The sequence below is a fragment of the Bubalus bubalis genome, chromosome 9 (assembly GCF_019923935.1).
Source record: "Bubalus bubalis isolate 160015118507 breed Murrah chromosome 9, NDDB_SH_1, whole genome shotgun sequence".
In the NCBI taxonomy this organism is placed as follows: Eukaryota; Metazoa; Chordata; class Mammalia; order Artiodactyla; family Bovidae; genus Bubalus; species Bubalus bubalis.
Genome location: NC_059165.1, coordinates 106,200,264 through 106,219,253, shown reverse-complemented (window position 1 = coordinate 106,219,253; position 18,990 = coordinate 106,200,264). Strand labels below are relative to the sequence as shown.

General features: G+C 55.2%; 1 protein-coding gene across 2 annotated transcripts in view; it reads right to left on the bottom strand.

Annotated features, from left to right (window-relative positions):
- SLC25A42 (solute carrier family 25 member 42) overlaps positions 1-18,990 on the bottom strand; it is a 43,400-nt gene continuing 24,410 nt past the window's right edge. For both annotated transcript variants that reach the window (XM_006057995.4, XM_044948366.2), the window contains exons 2-8: positions 11,934-12,047; positions 7,321-7,426; positions 5,553-5,578; positions 4,474-4,640; positions 4,024-4,140; positions 3,388-3,539; positions 1-2,248 (exon numbers count right to left, since the gene is read on the bottom strand). In XM_006057995.4, the coding sequence (XP_006058057.1) occupies positions 1,941-2,248; positions 3,388-3,539; positions 4,024-4,140; positions 4,474-4,640; positions 5,553-5,578; positions 7,321-7,426; positions 11,934-12,014 (957 nt within the window). In that variant the 5' untranslated portion in view covers positions 12,015-12,047 and the 3' untranslated portion in view covers positions 1-1,940. The remainder of the gene's footprint in view (positions 2,249-3,387; positions 3,540-4,023; positions 4,141-4,473; positions 4,641-5,552; positions 5,579-7,320; positions 7,427-11,933; positions 12,048-18,990) is intronic.

Here is an 18,990-nt window from a genome sequence, read left to right as displayed (position 1 = left end):
ATCATTTTGATTTTTATTAAATATACTCTCTTGGCACAAATCTTTAAAATATATAAACATTATATATAAACAAAGTGTCTTCATGGCATCAAAATGTAACTCCAAATCAGGCCAGGCAACAGTGAGAGGGGTATGACTGCCGAGGGCAAAGGTCCAGCTGTGTGCAGGGCTCAGGGTTGAGGGGCGTCGGCGCTGCCGAGGTGCACTTGGCTGGGAGCCACCCTGGAGAGCCGCACTGGGGCTGGGAACCCTGGGGGCTCTCCCTGCTCCTGCCCAGCCTGCAGCTCAGGGAGGGCCCTGCCTAAACATCCATTCGGTCTCACCCACCAGGGGTGGACCCCCAGCCTGGGCACCTTATGTTCCCATCCCGTCTCCCTGTGAGGGGTGCCCCTGCCTCTCCTGAGCGCTGGGCAAGGCTGAGAGACAAGGTGGGTGTGACGTTTACCCAATGGGACAGCTCGGGCTCCCTGGGAACAAGAGTCTGGGAACAAGACTGGGGTTGGCTGGTGGAGACATGCAGGAAGGACAGAAGGAAGGGTCTTCCCACCCAGGGGACTAAGGCAAGAAAAATGGAAACAGGACAGAATAAAAGGAGGAAGTGGAAGTCACAACCGGAAATGCACATGTGGCGGAGACACACCCTCTCAGACTCTCACACCTCACGGCTATTAAGCCCACTGGGAAAACCGGCCCTCTCCTTGTCCAGGTCCTGGAACCAGACTGGACTGGTTAGGGTTTATGGTGTCTAGACCCAGGGCCAGCCGGATTGAAAAACAAAAGCAAAAATCAAACTCCAAACATCATTAGAAAACAGGTGTTTCTGAGCCCCTGTGGTTCCTGGTGGGCCCTGGGGGCTCTGTGGGACCAGCGCCCTGGGGGCCTGACTCTCTCGGGCTCCACCCTGGGACAATCAAGGCTGCCAGCTGCCTCTGTGTTCTCCATTCACGGGAAATCAGACAACCCGACGGGCCTTAAACTGCCCCAGGTCCCAGCCAAGTCACTGCTCGGGGGAGGGGGGGGGTGCCCACAATGTGCCAGATGCCATGGGTCCCCCCCCCAGGAGTCCCCACGCCTAGGGGCAGAGGGTCAGGGCCTGAGGCCCAGCCTCCATTACTGCAGCCAGTGGAGTAGGGCCGAGAGCTTCCTGGCAATCCAGGCAGATATCTCCAGGTTGGGACTCAGACCCAAACCCATGGCAATTTCTCAAACCCTGTTGCCTGGAGGCGTGACCCTCCTGGGAACCGTACAAACTGGGTGGGAGTGGGGTAACAGAGGGGAAGACCCAACTCTGGGACCTGGGATCAGGAGTCTGTGATCAGGATAACACTCTTGGGAGAAGCCTCAGGCTCTGGGGAGGGACAAGTCACCTGGGAAATAGTGGTGAAGGCAGGAAAGGCGGGGCAGGGTGGGAGCCTGCACTTGGAGCTACAGCTGAGCAGAAGGCTGGTCTCATGGAGGCCAGGCCTTGGCCTCACCCTCTCTGGGGCTCCCCCTACCCCCTCCTACCCCCGCCCAAGAACACATACTCAGAACAGCAAGGGGCAGGCGAGGTCTGGCTCTGAGCCTAGTGGGGACCAGGTCCCTAGAACCAGGAGCCTGTCCAAGGGCAAAGAACACCCTAGGAGGCAGCGCTGGCCACGCCCCACTCAGGGCGTTCCCGGCGAACACCTCCAGTGGCAGCCCCAGCCCAGCTGAGGCCGGAAGAGGAGGGCGTGAGAACCCCGCCCCCAGTCCCAACGACGTACAAGGGCCCCGGGCTTTCCCCTCAGACCTGGGCCGCACTGAGCTCAGGCCCCCCAGGCCCCCAGCTTGTTCCACAAGGCGCATCCGTGCGCCTTCTGGGTGGAACCCAGCACATCTTTGCTCCCTGGACTCAGACACGGAAGGAGTCAGCGGCCCACCGCCAACTGAAGCTCAAAGGCGGCCGACCCCACCCGCCCCTAGCTCTGCAGGTGTCGCAGCAGGATCTGCATGAGGTCGAAGGTGGTGAAGCTGATGCCCACGGCGATGGGACCCTTGAGCCAGTTCATGCTCAGGCCTTTGTAGAGGCCGCGCACCACGCCCTCCTCCCGCACGATGGTGCGCATCGTGCGCACGATGGAGGTGCGCTGGTGGCCTGTGACGCCAGCCGTCTGCATGCGCCGCCGCACCACGTCCAGCGGGTAAGAGGCAGACTGCCCGATGAGGCCGGCGCAGGCTCCGAAAATCATGCGCTCAAAGGGGTAGGGCTGCGGGCGGCCGCTGTACTCTGCAGGGGGAAGGGTGGGAGGGACTGTGAGGGCGATGGGAAGGGGCGCCCTGGCAGCCAGCGGTGCTGGCATCCACCCGCGCCCCCTGCACCGCGCTCACACGTGCACACAGCGTCACAGCTGTGCTTCAGGGCCGACCAGCTGTCCTGGGCCTAGGCGTCCCTTCTTCCTCACCTACTGATCCCCCGTTTTTAATCAAATGTGAGATCCAAAAGATTTTTACAACTGAAAAGCACAAAGAATCATATAACCAAGTTCTGTGACCCAGAACAAGCTCAGACCCAGTCATTCTTGTGTCCCATCTTGTAAAGAAAGAATATCACTCTGCCCCGAACCCTCTAACTGCCCAGACTGCCCAACAGGTGCCCTCTCTATGGGTGGTGTGAGGACCCACTGGCTGAAGGGAGGAGGGAACAGCAAGGGATCAATAGAGATTCTTTAAAAACATGCTCTTTTCAATTAGAAACTAGGGATTAAAAACAGGGAGCCGCCCTATTCACCCAGCAGACTGGCAGAACATACGGAACTTGTCAGCACCAGGAGCAGGTGGGAAGGGAGCCTGGTCCCAGTGCAAGCCTGGCCACTGGAAGAGCAGAGGGTGGAAAAGGTAAAGCAAAGAATGAGGTCTCACACCCACACAAGGAGGACAGCTCCTGGATGTCAGCTGAAAACCCGCAACAGCCTCACCGCCCCAAACAGGACGGATCGGAGCTGCACTACCCATGTGCTGGGGGCAGCCACTCAGGTACCTCCTCTAACCAGGAACAGCACAAAGGCTGCACACGAGCCCAGGCAGAAGGGTTTGCAATGAAGGTGAAAGCCGGAGCCGAACCCTAATAAAGAGGCAGGGCTGAGGGGAGATGAGCTGAGGATTGGGTACCGGGTATCTGGGCTTTACCCTGTTTTCCTTAAAAAAAAAAAAAAAAAAAAACTTGGAGCAAATAAGGCAGATTGTTACCACCAGATCAAACCAAGTAGCAGGTATCAGTGGGCTTATTTGCTCTATGTCTTCTCCTGATCCAGACCCTGGGCCTCCAGCCTGCCCCTCCCTCCACTCGCCCCATCCACCTCCACCTCCCCACCCATCCACAGACAGGTGTGTGCCCCGCGGAGGTGCTGCCCTCCTGGCGCTCCTCACCTCGGTGCAGGCTCTTGAGGGTCTCATAGGTGAAGAAGCTCAGGCCGGCGTAGGGAATGACCCCCAGCACGGTCGGAACAAATCCGTGGTAGAGGGTCTTCAGCCCCTCTTCTCTCGAGATGCGGATGAAGACGTGGAAGATGTTGCTGTACCTGTAGGACAGAGCAGTGCCAGGGGTGGGGTGGGGGGCTGCAGACCTCAGCTCACTAATGTTCTCTCCTCCCCGTCAGCGGGGGCAGGCCTGGATGTCGACAGAACCCCCATGCAGAAGTTCTGGCATTTGAGGGGGCCGTGCATGCCCAAAGCCACCTTCACCACTGGGCTCTTTGCTGTGCTCAGCCCCTGGCTTTCTACTCAGATGCATTTTAAGCACATGTGTTTTCGACTCAACACAGAGACTCTGGGTTTCATGGAAGCACATTGCCACCCAAGCTGAGAGACCCAGTTACTGTCCTTCTGGAAAGCTGCAGAACCCAGGGAGGTCGGGGCAACACAGCCTCAGCACAGCTTCATCAGCCACTGCAGATAGAAGCCCAGACCCTATCCCCAGGGGCCAGGTTGGGGGAGCCCTCCTGGGAACCCCACTAGACACAAAGCCCCTGGTGCTGGTGAAAACGTCACCAGGGTGAGACTCACATTTCCTTTGGGGTCACAGCCATCCGCGCTCTGACCAGGTCCAGCGGGTAGGTCAGCGAGGCGGCCGTGGTTCCAGCCAGCGCGCCGGCGAGGAGGCGGGGCCAAGGGGGCAGGGCCCTGAAAGCGGGTAGGGGCGAAGGTGAGCCCCCAGGGCTCCAGGTGCCCACAGGTCTGGGGTGCGGGAAAAGATGGAACGGGCGGCCAAGCTGATGGGGGGGCGGGGGTGTCTCTTGGGGGGTGCCTGCCTTTGCCCCTGCTTGTCTGAATGAATAAGGGCAGGCGTCTTTCCACCTGCTCTGGGGCACAGCGGGGACTGTGGCCATCCTGGGATGTAGGTTCAGGGAGACCGGGGAAACAAGAAGTTCTGACATGGTGAACAGGTGGAAGACAGAACAGGGTGAGGTGACAGAGCTGAGAGGGCCGGGTTTTTTGGGGGAAGGGGGGTCTCACTCTCCACGGAAGCCGTAGTAGCTGCCCAGGAGGCGTTTGTACTCCTCGTGTGCGCTGAACTGGATGGCGGCGTAGGGCACCACACGCACCATGGTGGCCGAGTTACCGCGCCACAGGCTCAAGAAGCCTTCGTGGAGGTAGGTGAAGTAGAGGAGCCGGAAGGCCTCCTGGGGGGCAGGCAGCGGAGAGGGGCAACCTCAGTGCCCTAGGCCTCTGAGCATGGCCTTTGCGGGCAGAGCGCAGCTGCCCTCTCAGCTCACCTGACTTTGCCCAGCCCTGTGCCTGGGAGGTGGGGGGTGACATCAAAGACCCTCTCCCACGTTCCCTGGGCTCCACACTGGGACCCCCACCCCTTCTCCAAGCCTGGGAATCATGAAGTGAGCGGGGGAAAGCATGGCTGCGAAGCAGAGGGGGTAACCCCCACTAAGGGGGTTTTGTAGGTGTTTGGTAGCCTAGCTTTTTAAAATCCTCTTTATTTTCCTTTATTAAGAAGGAAACACCTGCTCTGTGGGCTTCCCAGTGGCTCAGTGGTAAGCAACCCATCTGCCAATGCAGGAGATGTGGGTTTGATCCCTGGGCAGGGAAGATCCCCTAAAGGAGGGCATGGCAACCCACTCTAGTATTCTTGCCTGGGAAACCCCATGGACAGAGGAGCCTGGCGGGCTACAGTCCATGGGGTTGCAAAGAGTCGGACACAACTGAGTGACCAAAACAACAACAAACAGCAACACTTGCTCTGTGTTTAAAAATAAATCAAATATGAAACCTGTGAGTTTAGACCATCAAGTCCCCTCAGCACCACCCCCAGGACAGGTGGGTCTCCCATCACTTCCCAGGGTGGGCTGTGTCCAGGCAGACTTGGGGTGCAGACAGATGGCCTTGGCCCCCGTGCCTGGCAGGGGAGGCCTTGGTCACCCAGCAGTCCTGCAGCTGGCCTGGGGTGGGGGTTGGGGAACCAATGGGAAAAGCCCCTTGAAAAGCGTTTGCCCAGCCCCTACCACCCACCTCCCTGCCTCTGCCAGCCCAGTAGGGCAGAGGTGAAGGCCCCAGAGACGGGGGTCCATGACCGAGTGGCTCACCTTGGCAGAAAATCTTTTTGAGGACACTGGAAAAAAAAAAGCAAACACAACAGAGATTGTTGGATATGAAGGATGGGACCACCCTCCCACTCCAGTCTGCATGACCCCCACCACAGGGGTCTAGTTTGAGCATGGGGAGTGAGGGCCTCCCCTGGAAATGCCCCCCTTCAATCCCTATAAGGGCCGAGGTGGGGGCATCCCCAGCAAAGTCACCCCCTCCCCAGGAGCCTCCCCACCACCCCCCACACCCAGGCCACTCTGCACCCAATTTCTCCCCTTCTTCAGGGAGAGGAGCCCAGCTGCCACCTGACCCCGCAGGACAGTGAGGGCCTGTGGAAGGACGCAGCTCTCCTGGGGGATGTCCACCGGCTGAACTTCCTCTCCCCCAAGTCCCCTGGAGGGGAGGCATCCCAGCCACCGGCCATGCGGGGGTCAGCTAAGCGGCTCCAGCTCCCTCGGCAGGGGGCGTCTGCCCTCTCCTCCAAGGCCTGGCTCGGGCAGCCCTAGTTCCCACTCTCCTGCCCTCCGGGGCGGCCCGGCCCACCACCACCCCCTACTCCACGGTGAGCTGCACCACGTGGCCAGGTGGACCCGGAAGCCCAAGTCACGAGGGGGTCTCGGCCTGGCAGCACCCGCAGCGCCGCACTTCCCCAGGTCTGCTGCCTTCCTAGCACAGCCCTGCCCTCCTCTCTGTGTGGACGTATGAACAGCGCCTGCCTTCGGAATGAAACTCAGCTCCCCAATGAAACTCAGCTCCCCGTGTGGCGCTCCAGAGGGAATCTGTTCCAGGACCAGCTCAGCTGATGGAGACGTGTCCTCAACTGCACACCTGCCCTCTCCCATATCAGCTCACTCCCCCCTCCTCAGGCAGGAGGTTGGTATCAACGGTCCTGTTATATGGACAAGGAACCTGAGGCCGGGAGAGGTGAGGGGACAGCCTGAGCAAGGGGAGGGGCCTGGCTCCAGTCTGCAGCTGCTTCCTCCCAAAGAGCTGAGGGGCAGGGGTCCCACCATGTACGGGACACAAAGGCCTCATCTTCCAGGGCCCCTGCGCCTGCTAAACCCTAAGGAGGGGGAAGCTGGATTGCTGAACTGTGTCTTCCCAAAGAAATATGCTCTCACTCTCAGTGCCTACGAATGAGGCCTTAACTGGAAACGGGCTCTCTGCAGGTGTAATCAAGTGGAGGTCATGCTAGAGCAGGGTGATCCAATGGCGGGTCCTTAGAAGAGGATCCAGACATACAGACTGGGATGGGGGGTGCAGTCACAAGCCAAGGATGCCTGGAGTCATCAGAAGCTCGAAGAGGCAAGGAAGGGTCCTCCCTCAGGGCCCCAGGAGGAGCTAACCCTACGGACCCCTTGAATGTGGACTTTCGGCCTCCAGAAAATGAGAATAAATTCCTGCAGTTCTAAGCTGCCTGGTTTCTGGTACTTTGTGATGCCAGTCCTAAACACTGACAGACTTTCTAAGTGGATTCTAAAGAGGCATTTCAAGGGCTTCCCTGTTGATCCAGTGTCTAAGAGTCTGCACTCCCAAGGCATGGGGCCCAGGTTCGATCCCTGGTCGGAGATAGATCCCATGTGCTGCAATGAAGACTGAAGATCCCATGTGCCGCAACTGAGACCCAGCGTAGCCAAATAAATAATTTTTTTTTTTTTAAAGAGACATTTTAGAAAGCGCGTGGCAGTGCGGTGTGGGGCCTGGAGGAGGCGGTGAGTGCCCGGCAGCCTGTCCTTCACAGGCGGTAGGTGCGCAGGCAGAGCTTACCTTGGAAGATGATTTTGGTTCGGTCCAGGGGAGCTACAGCTGTTTTGGCAAGAGCACCAGCCAGTGCCCCAGACAGAAGGGAGCTGAGAACTTGCCTGTGATCACTCTGCAAGAAAACACACGAACACGCTGTCTGTCATCAGGAGGGAGAGGAGGCGTCTGCTCTGCTTGGAACAGTGTCCAGGACAAAGGCTTTTCTTCTCCGCCTGGCCCCGGGCGGCTGGACGTATGGTGGCCAGGGTGACACCGCCCTGCTGGGCCCTGGGCAGGCTGCGGCACCGGCCACAGAGCCTGGGGGCACACAGTGAGAACCTCCTGGGCCGCAGGGACCATCGCGTGAGAGGCTGGGGTGTCGCGCGTGGTTCTAAGTTCCCAGAGACGGCCTCCAGTGGGATTGATGCCAAGCGTAAGAGTTGCTCTTGACCTGTCCTACCTTAGTCCCACCCACTGCCCACGTGCGAGGGACTCTTGAGCTTCCGTGTTTCAGGGTAAAGGCTCCTTGTGGTCTGGGGAGTGGGTGGTGGGTGTGACTCTGCTCAGCATGTCCGCTTTCCACCACTTTCTATCAGGACTTCCAGGGCCGGTGTCTGTGGCTCTTTATCCAGCTAAGCCGAAGGTGATGGGGACAGGCAGGGCTGACTTGCACTTCGTGCTCCTGTGGCCAGTCTCAGAGTTGGTGCTTTCCCGAGTCTTCCTGTGGCTCCCAGAGCCCTGGCTCAAACAGCCCTCCTTCCCTTGAGGCCCACAGAGCCCCGAATCGCAGCCCAGGAAGCCGTCTGCTCATGGGGCCGGAGGCTCCATTCCCACCTCCCCCAGACCCCCGCAATGACTCAGGCATAGCGCTTGCCGGGGGCTCTGTGCAGGACACACCCCACCTGTCCTCACTGCAGTGAGCAAGGAGGTGAGGAGCAGGGGGCTCAATAAGTCTGGGAATCTGTGACGTCCACTCGACCCAGGTGCCCTCAGGAGCCTGGAGTCAGTGTGGGGCAGGGGCATGTACGAGCCCCCACCGCTCCCCTCACAGGGCTGCCAGTCGGCAGAGGGAGCCAGACACGAACGAGCTCTTCAGACAAATGTGTGCAGAGTCAGCAGTCTGGGAGGGGCTGTGGGGAGGGGGCTGGGAGTTCCAGGAGAATGCGGTCTACGGGCCAAGGGTGTGTGATGAGGCGCACCTAGAGGCAGGGCGTGGCTGCGCGCACGAGTGCGTGTGTGTGACACTAATCAACCGGGAGGAACTGAACACTCAGAGGCCCCAGTGAGGAGCCGGGGACCACAAGGAGGGCAGGGCGGACACAGGGAAGGGGAGGGCCAAGGGAAGACAGAAGTGACGAAAGGTGGGCGAGGCTGGACCCCACAGAGCCTGACAAGGAGGTTGACCGTGGCCTACAGAGAAATGGAGACGCGTGCAAGGTGAACAGGTTATTTTAACTGGAACCAGAGGAGAGGCAGCTCCTGTGAAACCCAGGGTTGAGACGGCAGAGGCCGGGACCACAGGAGGCTGCGAGAGGCGAGTGATGAGGGGGCATGTGAGGGGTTCGGCTGGCAGTCTGGGTTCCTGAGTGGGCTTGGTGGAGTCTAGGGCGATGCCCAGGTTTGCTCAGCTCTGTGGGTGTCTCAGGGTGGGGCTGGGTCTGCCCGCAGTGACTGGAGGGCCTCTCTGCACCCCGGTCCCTCACCTCGGTCACAGTCACGTGCTGACTCCTGGCCCAGACCCCAGATCGCGTCCCAGGTGAATGTCGCCAGGGCCCTGTGCCCCTCGACCTGGCCCCTCCCCTTAACGCCCCTGGTGCCCCCTCCACCAGCCCAGCCCACCTCTCCCTGAAAGAACGAGTCCCCACAGCAGTGTGTTCTTGACTCAGTTTCTGAGGCTGAGCTTTACCAGAGGGTTCCACCTTTTTGCTTCACAGAGACCCGTCACTGGGGACCCCTGCCTTTTCTGGGTCACACGGCAAGGTTCTGGACATCTGGCTTCCAGGGACGTGGACAGCAGATGCCAGAAGGCTCAGGGGTGTTTCTGGCACCAGCTTTGAGGCCCATCTGCCCCTCTGCTTCTGTCTGCTCTCTGTGAATCCGTGTGGCAACCGCCGAGCTCAAGCCTCTGTGAGCACAGGGATGCCCTGCGGCCTGCCCACGGGCCTGTGAGCACTGGAGGCAGAGCCCAGGTGCCCCTCCATCTCCCCCACCAGGCACTTCCTGGGATGCCTGCGGTGCTCATCATCGCCAGGCCAGCGCTGCACGTGCAAGAACACACATCCTGAAACCCAGCCCTTGGCGTGCGGCTCCGAAGACACTCGGTGAGGAGTGCACGCTCAGTGCAGAAGGCGGCTGCTGCCTTCCGCCAACACTCCCGGGGACTCCGAAATGACGCAGCTGGCTTATCCTTTAAAGATGTGTTAGTTGCTCAGTTGTGTCCTATTCTTTGCCGCCCCATGGATTGTACCCTGCTAGGCTCCTCTGTCTGTGGGATCCTCCAGGCAAGAATACTGGAGTGGGTTGCCACTTCCTCCTCCAGGGGATCTTCCCGACCCAGGGATTGAACCTGGGTCTCCTCCACTGCAGGCAGATTCTTTACCATCTGAGCCACCAGGGAAGCCATCATGGTTGGCAAAGGCATCACCAAATGGTCAAAGTCTCCACGACTATCATATGAGTTGTGGTTGTTCAGTCTCTAAGTCGTGTCCAACTCCTTGGGACCCCATGCGCCGCAGCACACCCGTCTTCACTGTCCTTCACTGTCTCCCAGACTTTGTGCAAAGGCATGTCTGTTGAGTCAGTGATGCTATCTCATCATCTTATCCTCCGCCGCCCCCTTCTCCTCTTGCCCTCAGTTTTTCCCAGCATCAGAGTCTTTTCCAATGAGTCAGTTCTTTGCATCAGGCAGCCAAAGTACTACAGATTCAGCTTCAGCATCAGTCTTTCCAATGAACATTCGGGGTTGATTTCCTTTAGGATGGACTGGTTTGATCTCCCTGCAGTCCAAGGGACTCTCAAGAGTCTTCTCTAACACCACAATTCGAAAGCATCAATTCTTCAGCGGTCAGCTTTCTTTATGGTCCAATTCTTACATCTGAACATGACTACTGGAAAAATCATAGCTTTGACTAGATGGACCTGTCTTGGCAAAGTGATGTCTCTGGTTTTTAATATGCTGTCTGGGTTGGTCATAGCTTTCCTTCCAAGGAGCAAGCGTCACTGTCCTTGGAGCTCAAGAAAATAAAATCTGTCACTGCTTCTGCTTTTTCCCCTTCTATTTGCCATGAAGTGATGAGACCAAATGCCATGATCCTAGTTTTTTGAATGTTGAGTTTCAAATCAGATTTTTCACTCTCCTCTTTCACCTTTATCAAGAGGCTCTTTAGTTCCTCTTCTCTTTCTGCCATAGGGGTGATGTCATCTGCATATCTGAGGTTATTGCTATTTCTCCCATCAATCTTGATTCCAGCTTGTGATTCATCCAGCCCCGCAGTTTGCATGATGTACTCTGCATATAATTTAAATCAAGACAGTGACAACATACAGCCCTGTCATACTCCTTTCCCAATTTTGAACCAGTCTGTTGTTCCATATCCAGTTCTAACTTCTCATCATAGGAGAGATCCTTGCAAATGAAGAATGAGGCAGGCAGCCTGATGGAGAGAAAACGGGTGGTCCACAGACAGGATCCACACAAGCAGCAAAACCACAGGAAGATGCCCGGCTCTTTCACCAAAGAAATGGGACACTGTAGAGTGAGCTCCCTGCACTGGGTTAGCCAAGCAGGCAAGACTGATGCAGGTCGCGCCAGCCAGCAGGAGGAAAACTACTGCCGCGTGTGTCTGAGTGCAGGCTGGGCACAGGGGCCTTTGCTGGGCATGTCTGCTTGGCGGGATCCATCTGGGCCAGTGGAGGGAGGGCCACATCTCCCTCATATGCTAAAGTTCACTGAACTGTGAGGGATGGGGTGCCTGCTCTGGGGCTCACCCCTCTGTTGACCAGCGTGGTGACGGGGGTCCCGAGAACCAGGCCTCCTGTCCGCCCGGTGCTCCACGGAGCAACCTGGAACTTGGGGAAAGGTCAGGAGGGCCAGAGGTTGACGCTGCTTCAGCCTTTGAGCCCGTGGACTTTGAGAACTGCCTGCGGGCGCCTGAGCCAGCCTGGCAGTGAAGGTGGATTAGTCCATGCTCGAGGTTCTGGTGGGAGAACTTCTCCTGGCTTCTGTGGTGAACAAGCACGGGCCTGATCCGATTTCTTTACGAGGGAATAAACCTTTTGTCTTCAACTGAAGGGTGTCACTGGGGATGAACTTCAGAGCTGAGGGTAAACTCCTCCCTGGCGTGAGGAGCTCCCCTCAGCCCACCCCACCTTTGGCTAATTACTCTGTGTTGGCAAATCTGAGTCAGAAGAGGGACCCAGGGACACCTTTGACATCCCTGCCAAATGTGGGTGAGGTTTTGACTTCTTGCCAAGCGATGGGGCAGCGGGATCCACAGCACAGACAGGGCTATAAAAACAGAATAGGAGGCCGTCACCCCCCACCGCCCCCGCCCCTAGTGTGGGAGGGGGTGATTTATATGAGGTGCGAGCACGGAAGAGGGAGCGGGTGAGCGCACCCATGGAGGGGCAGGGGTACTTGCCTTTGAGGAGACGTGCGCGGGCAGGACAGGCTCGGCATCGTCACGCAAACGCACCACGCCTTCCTTCACACCAGTACCCATTCCAGGCCTGCTCAGGACGGCGGGGACTCAGTCCTGGGGAGCAAAACAGGGCGCAGTGAGAAGGCGGCCTCCTCCACCAGCCCAGGGCCTGGAATTCATCCTCAATGACCCGATGCCAGCACTGCCGCAGAGGCACGCTTCGCCTAACCTGACTTCGGTCTCCCTGCAGGATAAAGGCAACAGAACCTGCATCTGGATGCCAGAGTCCCCTGGCCTGACTGCTTAATCATTTACAAGAGCACTTCCCATCAGCTCTGTGATTTCGTCGTCACCAACAGGCCTCTGAGTCCTCCATTGTTTTCCAAGCTGGCACCGACTGCTTAGGTTGGCTCAGAGAGGTTAAGCTGCCAGCCAGGTCACACAGCAGGAGGTGGGGGGGCAGGGTGGGCTCTAGAACGTGGAGGCCGGAGGTCTCCACCTGCCCTGGAGCCCAGTCCACTTTGGGGTGATGCCAGCTTGGACCTGAGATTCCGTTCTCAGAAATACTTTTAGAAAATTAATCTTTGAGCTTCACTAGTAGTTCTGAGCGACTTCACTTTCACTTTTCACTTTCATGCGCTGGAGAAGGAAATGGCAACCCACTCCAGTGTTCTTGCCTGGAGAATCCCAGGGACGGGGGAGCCTGGTGGGCTGCCGTCTATGGGGTCACACAGAGTTGGACACGACTGAAGCGACTTAGCAGCAGCAGCAGTTCAGTGGTTAAGAATCCACCTGCCAATGCAAGGGACATGGGTTTGATGCCTGGTCTGGGAAGCTCCCACACGCCGCGGGGCAACTACACCTGCATGCCACAAATACTGAGCCCTCGTGCCCGGAGCCCGTGCTCCACGGCAAGAGCAGCCACCTCAATGAGAGGCCCGCGCACCGCAACACAGAAGCTCTGGCGTGCTGCAGCCAGAGAAAGCCCGCTCACAGCTACAGAGACCCAGGGCAGCCAAAAATAAGCAAATACAAGTAACTTTTTAAAAAGGAGATAGTCTTTGTCCTCCTGTGTGGCTGCCGGCCCTTTGTGGCGAAGCTTATAGTAAGTGTCCTAATACTTGAGGATTTCTCGCTGGAAACCTGTAAGCAGATCAATTAGGGAGTCCCTGGAGAAAGAGAACCAGGAATGGCTCTCTTGACAAAAGAGAAGCATTCTGGCCTAAGCCATTATGTGATCGAAACCTGGAGGCAATGACTGCCCTTGAACAGGTCTCAGTAATTAATGATCTTAAGAGAACAAAGGAAGGTGGGAACAGAGAAAAGTCAGTCAGATAGTAGTGCAGTAACAAGGCAGATAAGAAACTGTGGAACATTCTTCAAGAGATGGCAATACCAGACCACCTGACCTGCCTCCTGAGAAACCTGTATGCAGGTCAGGAAGCAACAGTTAGAACTGGACATGGAACAACAGACTGGTTCCAAATAGGAAAAGGAGTACGTCAAGGCTGTATATTGTCACCCTGTTTATTTAACTTATATGCAGAGTACATCATGAGAAATGCTGGACTGGAAGAAGCACAAGCTGGAATCAAGATTGCCGGGAGAAATCTCAATAACCTCAGATATGCAGATGACACCACCCTTATGGCAGAAAGTGAAGAGGAACTAAAGAGCCTCTTGATGAAAGTGAAAGAGAGTGAAAAAGTTGGCTTAAAGCTCAACATTCAGAAAACGAAGATCATGGCATCTGGTCCCACCACTTCATGGGAAATAGATGGGGAAACAGTGGAAATAGTGTCAGACTTTATTCTTTTGGGCTCCAAAATCACGGCAGATGGTGACTGTAGCCATGAAATTAAAAGATGCTTACTCCTTGGAAGGAAAGTTATGACCAACCTAGATAGCATATTCAAAAGCAGAGACATTACTTTGCCAACAAAGGTCCGTCTAGTCAAGGCTATGGTTTTTCCTGTGGTCATGTATGGATGTGAGAGTTGGACTGTGAAGAAGGCTGAGCGCTGAAGAATTGATGCTTTTGAACTGTGGTGTTGGAGAAGACTCTTGAGAGTCCCTTGGACTGCAAGAAGATCCAACCAGTCCATCCTAAAGGAGATCAGTCCTGGGTGTTCATTGGAAAGACTGATGCTAAAGCTGAAATTCCAATACTTTGGCCACCTCATGCCAAGGGTTGACTCATTGAAAAAGACTCTGATGCTGGGAGGGATTGGGGGCAGGAGGAGAAGGGGACGACAGAGGATGAGATGGCTGGATGGTATCACCTATTCAACACACATGAGTTTGGGTGAACTCTAGGAGTTGGTGATGGACAGGGAGGCCTGGCGTGCTACGATTCATGGGGTCACCAAGAGTCACACGACTGAGCGACTGAACTGAACTGAACTGAATAAGGCAGAGCCCTAGTTTCTCCTTGGAGAAGGCAATGGCACCCCACTCCAGTACTCTTGCCTGGAAAATCCCATGGATAGAGGAGCCTGGTGCGCTGCAATCCATGGGGTCGCTAGGAGTCGGACACGAATGAGCGACTTCACTTTCACTTTTCACTTTCATGCATTGGAGAAGGAAATGGCAACCCACTCCAGTGTTCTTGCCTGGAGAATCCCAGGGACTGGGGAGCCTGGTGGGCTGCTGTCTATGGGGTCACACAGAGTAGGACACGACTGATGCGACTTAACAGCAGCAGCAGCAGCAGTTCCTCCTCAAAGGATATACATAATAATAAATATATCTTTGAGTTCTGTGGGAACTAAGGCCCCCAAGCAGGTGGAGGGTGGAATGATGTTGATCCTCCTGACTTCAATCAACTAAAGCTTGGACTCTGGACCTTTGCCCCAATTCTATGCTGAATTGTCCTCTGCTCAAGCCCCTTCCTGAATACTCATGGACCCTGAGCTTAAAACTTGCCCAGTTTTGCTGTTCAGGGAGACGTTGCTTTGGAAAAGGTCCCTTGTATTTCCTTTAACTTGCTGCAGGTCATAAATCCTTCCTTCTCCCCACCTTTGGCTTGGTTGTGTCTACTGGCTTAACATTCACGAAGAGGCAAACCCAGTCCTCAGGTTAATACAGGTTTGTGTCCAAATTTCCTCCTATAAAAGAACGTTTTTTCCTCTTTGTAAGGACACCCAGTCCTAATGGATAAGAGTCCACCCTAACAACCTCAAGTAATAAATCCTTCCTTCTCCCCATCTTTGGACTTGGTTGTGTCTATTGGCTTGACATCCACCAAGAGGTGAACCCACTGATTTGGTAACAAACCTACCTTTAACCTCCCAGAGGAAGCGCACTCAAAGCTTAGCCAACCACAGGGAGAGGACCAGGAGGAAAAACATACAATATGAAGGACTGGTGTCACCGAGATGCCACTGGGCACTGGTGTGCTTGGAGGCCTCAGTTCCACGCTTTAAAATCACCCAGTGAACCCACAGGCTTCCTTGGGACTTCCCTGGTGGTCCAGTGGTTAAGAATCTGCCTTCCAATGCAGGGGACGTGGGTACAATCCTTGGTGGGGGAACTAAGAGCCTACATGCCACAGGGCAGCTGGAACCCAAGCCAAAAATAAAAATAAGTATTTTAAAAAATATTATGCTTTCCTGTGCTCAGTCACGTGTCATCCCATGGACTGTAGCCTGCCAGGCTCTCCTGTCCATCCCGGCAGGAATACTGGAGTGGGTTGCCATTTCCTCCTCCAGGGGATGTTCCTGACCCAGGGATCGAACCCGTGTCTCCTGTGGCTCCTATGTTGGCAGGCGGATTCTTTAGCACTGAGCTACCTGGGAGGCCCCATGCTTTCCTGTAAATGATGCAAATGAGGCAGATACCCGCTGAGCCAGCTGTGGAAGCCCCTCCTGCCGTCTGGGCCCTCCCAAGCACCCGCTGGCATGGGGCATCTTAAGAAGCACAAGCAGGATTGTGTTCCAAGCGGCCTCTGCTGCCGTTTCCTACCTAAAACGGTCCCTGACTCGGGGAGGAAGGGCTGCTTCTAAGACAGGGCCAGAAATTTAAGGATGAGCCTGGGCCACCCTGGGGTGCCGGGCAGGAGCCACAGCCCATGGTGCTGTGTCAATGGGACACAACGGCAAATCAAGGCGCCCCCAGCGGCCAAAGCAGGAACACCCTGAGCAACACAATCAGTAAAGCGGTGTTGGACTACGATTATTATTTTGGCAGCACCACAGCATGCTGGATCTTAGTTCCCCAACCAGCGATGGAACCCACACCCCCTGTAGCCCAAGTGCGGAATCTTAACCACTGGACCAGCAGGGAAGTCCCAGCAGTGTTGCATTATAACCCAAAGTGCAAAATAAATATCCACAAGTCCACACGAACATAAATAAATAATTGAATAAATAAATGAGGAGGAAGAGACAAATGTCCCAGGTTGAAGAATGTCAGTCCCAAGTAACTGACACAGGTGCTCAGCCCTGGAAGAGGGGAAGCATAAGCAGGAGCCCTGAGGTGTGGGCCATGGGTGGTGACTTCCTTTCAAAGGGCACAGCACAGAAAGTGGAGGGGAGTCACTTTAGTGAAGACAGCTGCCAGAAACCCCTCAGCCAGGCGCTCGAGGCCAGCACCGCAGTGGTAAGGCACGTTCACGGCACACGCCCTGGGCACCTGTGTGATGAAAAAGGCTCCTCCTCTCCGAAGCCCAGTCTAACCATGAGAAAAACATCGGACAAATCCCAACCAAGGGCCATCCTACAGAACACCAGGCCAGTTTTCCTCCAACCTGTTATGGTCATCAAGACCAAGAGAGTCTGAGAAACTATCTCAGCCCAGAGAAGCCTAAAGAGAAGTGCTGGTGATGACTAAATGTAATGGGAGGATCCTGTGACAGAAAAAGGACATTAGGACTGGAGAAGGAAATGGCAACCTGCTCCAGTGTTCTTGCCTGGAGAATCCCAGGGACGGGGGAGCCTGGTGGGCTGCCGTCTCTGGGGTCGCACAGAGTTGGACACGACTGAAGCCACTTAGCAGCAGCAGCAGCAGCAGCAGTCTTCTAAAATAATGTATCACACAAAGTTGTGTAAGTCTATGATAATTTATATAATATCAAGTTGATTTTATCAACTTGATAATTGATAATTTTTTCCGTTATCTTTATCATTTTTATTATCTTCCTGCTAGTCTTTTTTAGTTTGTTTTTAAATTTGGTTATTAATTTCAAACTTCTTGAATTTAAGAACATATATTGTTCTCTAAGAACTGCATTTGTACCACTGTATACGTTTTGTTATTCAATATAATGCAATTCAATCTTAAATAGTTTATTATTTTTATTTTTCCCCTTTAACTGAGAATGTATGTAGAAATATATTCTTTAATTTCCAATAAAAAATAAACTCTGTATAGTTAGTTAAAAAAAAAAAAGAAGAAAAAGGACATTAGGGAAACACTAAGGAAACATGAATAAACAATGGACTTTAGTTAATCATCCACCTGCCGACGCAAAGGACACGGGTTTGATCCCTGGTCCAGCGAGACTGCACAGGCCTGGGGGCACCTAGCCCACGCATCCCAACTACTGAGTCTGAGCTCTAGAGCCCAAGAGCCACAACCCCTGACGCTCCTGTGCCCTGGAGCCTTTGCTCTGCAGTAAGTGAAGCCAGGACAATGAGAAGCCCATGCCCCACAACCAGAGAGAGCCCGCCAGCAGCCAAACTAGGAAAATTTTTAAAAATTAATCACTTTAAAAATAATGACGTATCGGTACTTGTTCATTAGTTGTGACAAACGTAACACACTAACAGAAGATGTTATTACTACAGGAAACTGGGAGTGTGCGGTGGGGGGGAACTCTGAATTACTTTTGCAATTTTTCTAAATCTAAAACTGCTCCCAAACAAACAAAGAGAAACTAGGCTGGAGGGCTTTTTCTCAGGCCGCTGCTGGGCGCCCCGTCGGGGTGCCTGCCACTGTGTCCCGCCCCACGCGCCTGCTGGCGCTCAGCAGCGCTGCCAGCGCTCTGGGGGCCTGTCTCCACGGCTGGGCGCCTGCGTGCGAACAATGCAACCTTTCTTTCTTTCTGTATTTATTTATTTGGCTGCTTCGGGCTTAGCTGCGGCACCCAGGATCTTTGCCCTGCACGGACTTAGTTACACCTCGGCCCTGGAAGAAGGGAAGCATAAGCATGAGCCCTGAGATGTGGGTCAGGGTCTTAGCTCCCGACCAGGAATCAAACCCATGTCCCCTGCATTGCAAGACAGACTCTTAACCACTGGACCACAAGGGAAGTTCCTATTTTTATTGTTCCTGTACTGCTCGACAGGTAGGATCTTAGTTCCCCGATCTGGGTTCGAACCTGTGCCCCTGTCAGTGGAAGTGCGGAGTTGCAACCGCTGGACTGTCAGGGAGGTCCCAATGCAGCCTCTCTCAGGGCTGGGTCAGGCGTGGTGCATGTGGACACATTCTGATAAACTGCCCTCTTGACAAAGGATCCAGCCCTTCGTACGGTCCAGCCTCATACAGTCTAGAGTCTGACGACTTGTCTTCTTGCCTCCCTCTGACTCTTGCTCCACGCTCCCCAGGAGGAAAGAGTCCCCGGCAGGTGGTGCAGGCTCAGCCCCGGGTTCGCCCGTGTTGCCCTCTGAACCATTCTTCACTGTGGCCCGGGCCAGGGGCCTGGCCTGGGAACTCTGCAGACCCAAGACAGGTCCTTGGTGTGGTGGACATGGACAGAAGCAGAGTCACTGCACAAATCAATGAAGACCTACAAGAGCATGTCCCATGTCACTGCTGGTGACAGCCAAGGCCAAGACACGGGAAGGCACCTGCAGGGGCTGAATGGTGCCCTGCCCCCCGCCCAGACCTGCCTGTACCCCCAGAATCTGTGAACAAAAGGCCCTTGCAGAGGTCATTAAGGTAAGGATCTGGAGATCCTTGCCCTGGATGAGGCTGGGTCCTCAAATCAAGGACAAATCAAATCTCTTATCTCTGATAAGAGACAGAGAAACAGACACAGGCAGGGAGGCCCCGTGACAGAGGTGTCAGGGTGACACACCCAGGCCACAGGCCTAGAAACGCCTGCGGTGTAAAAGCT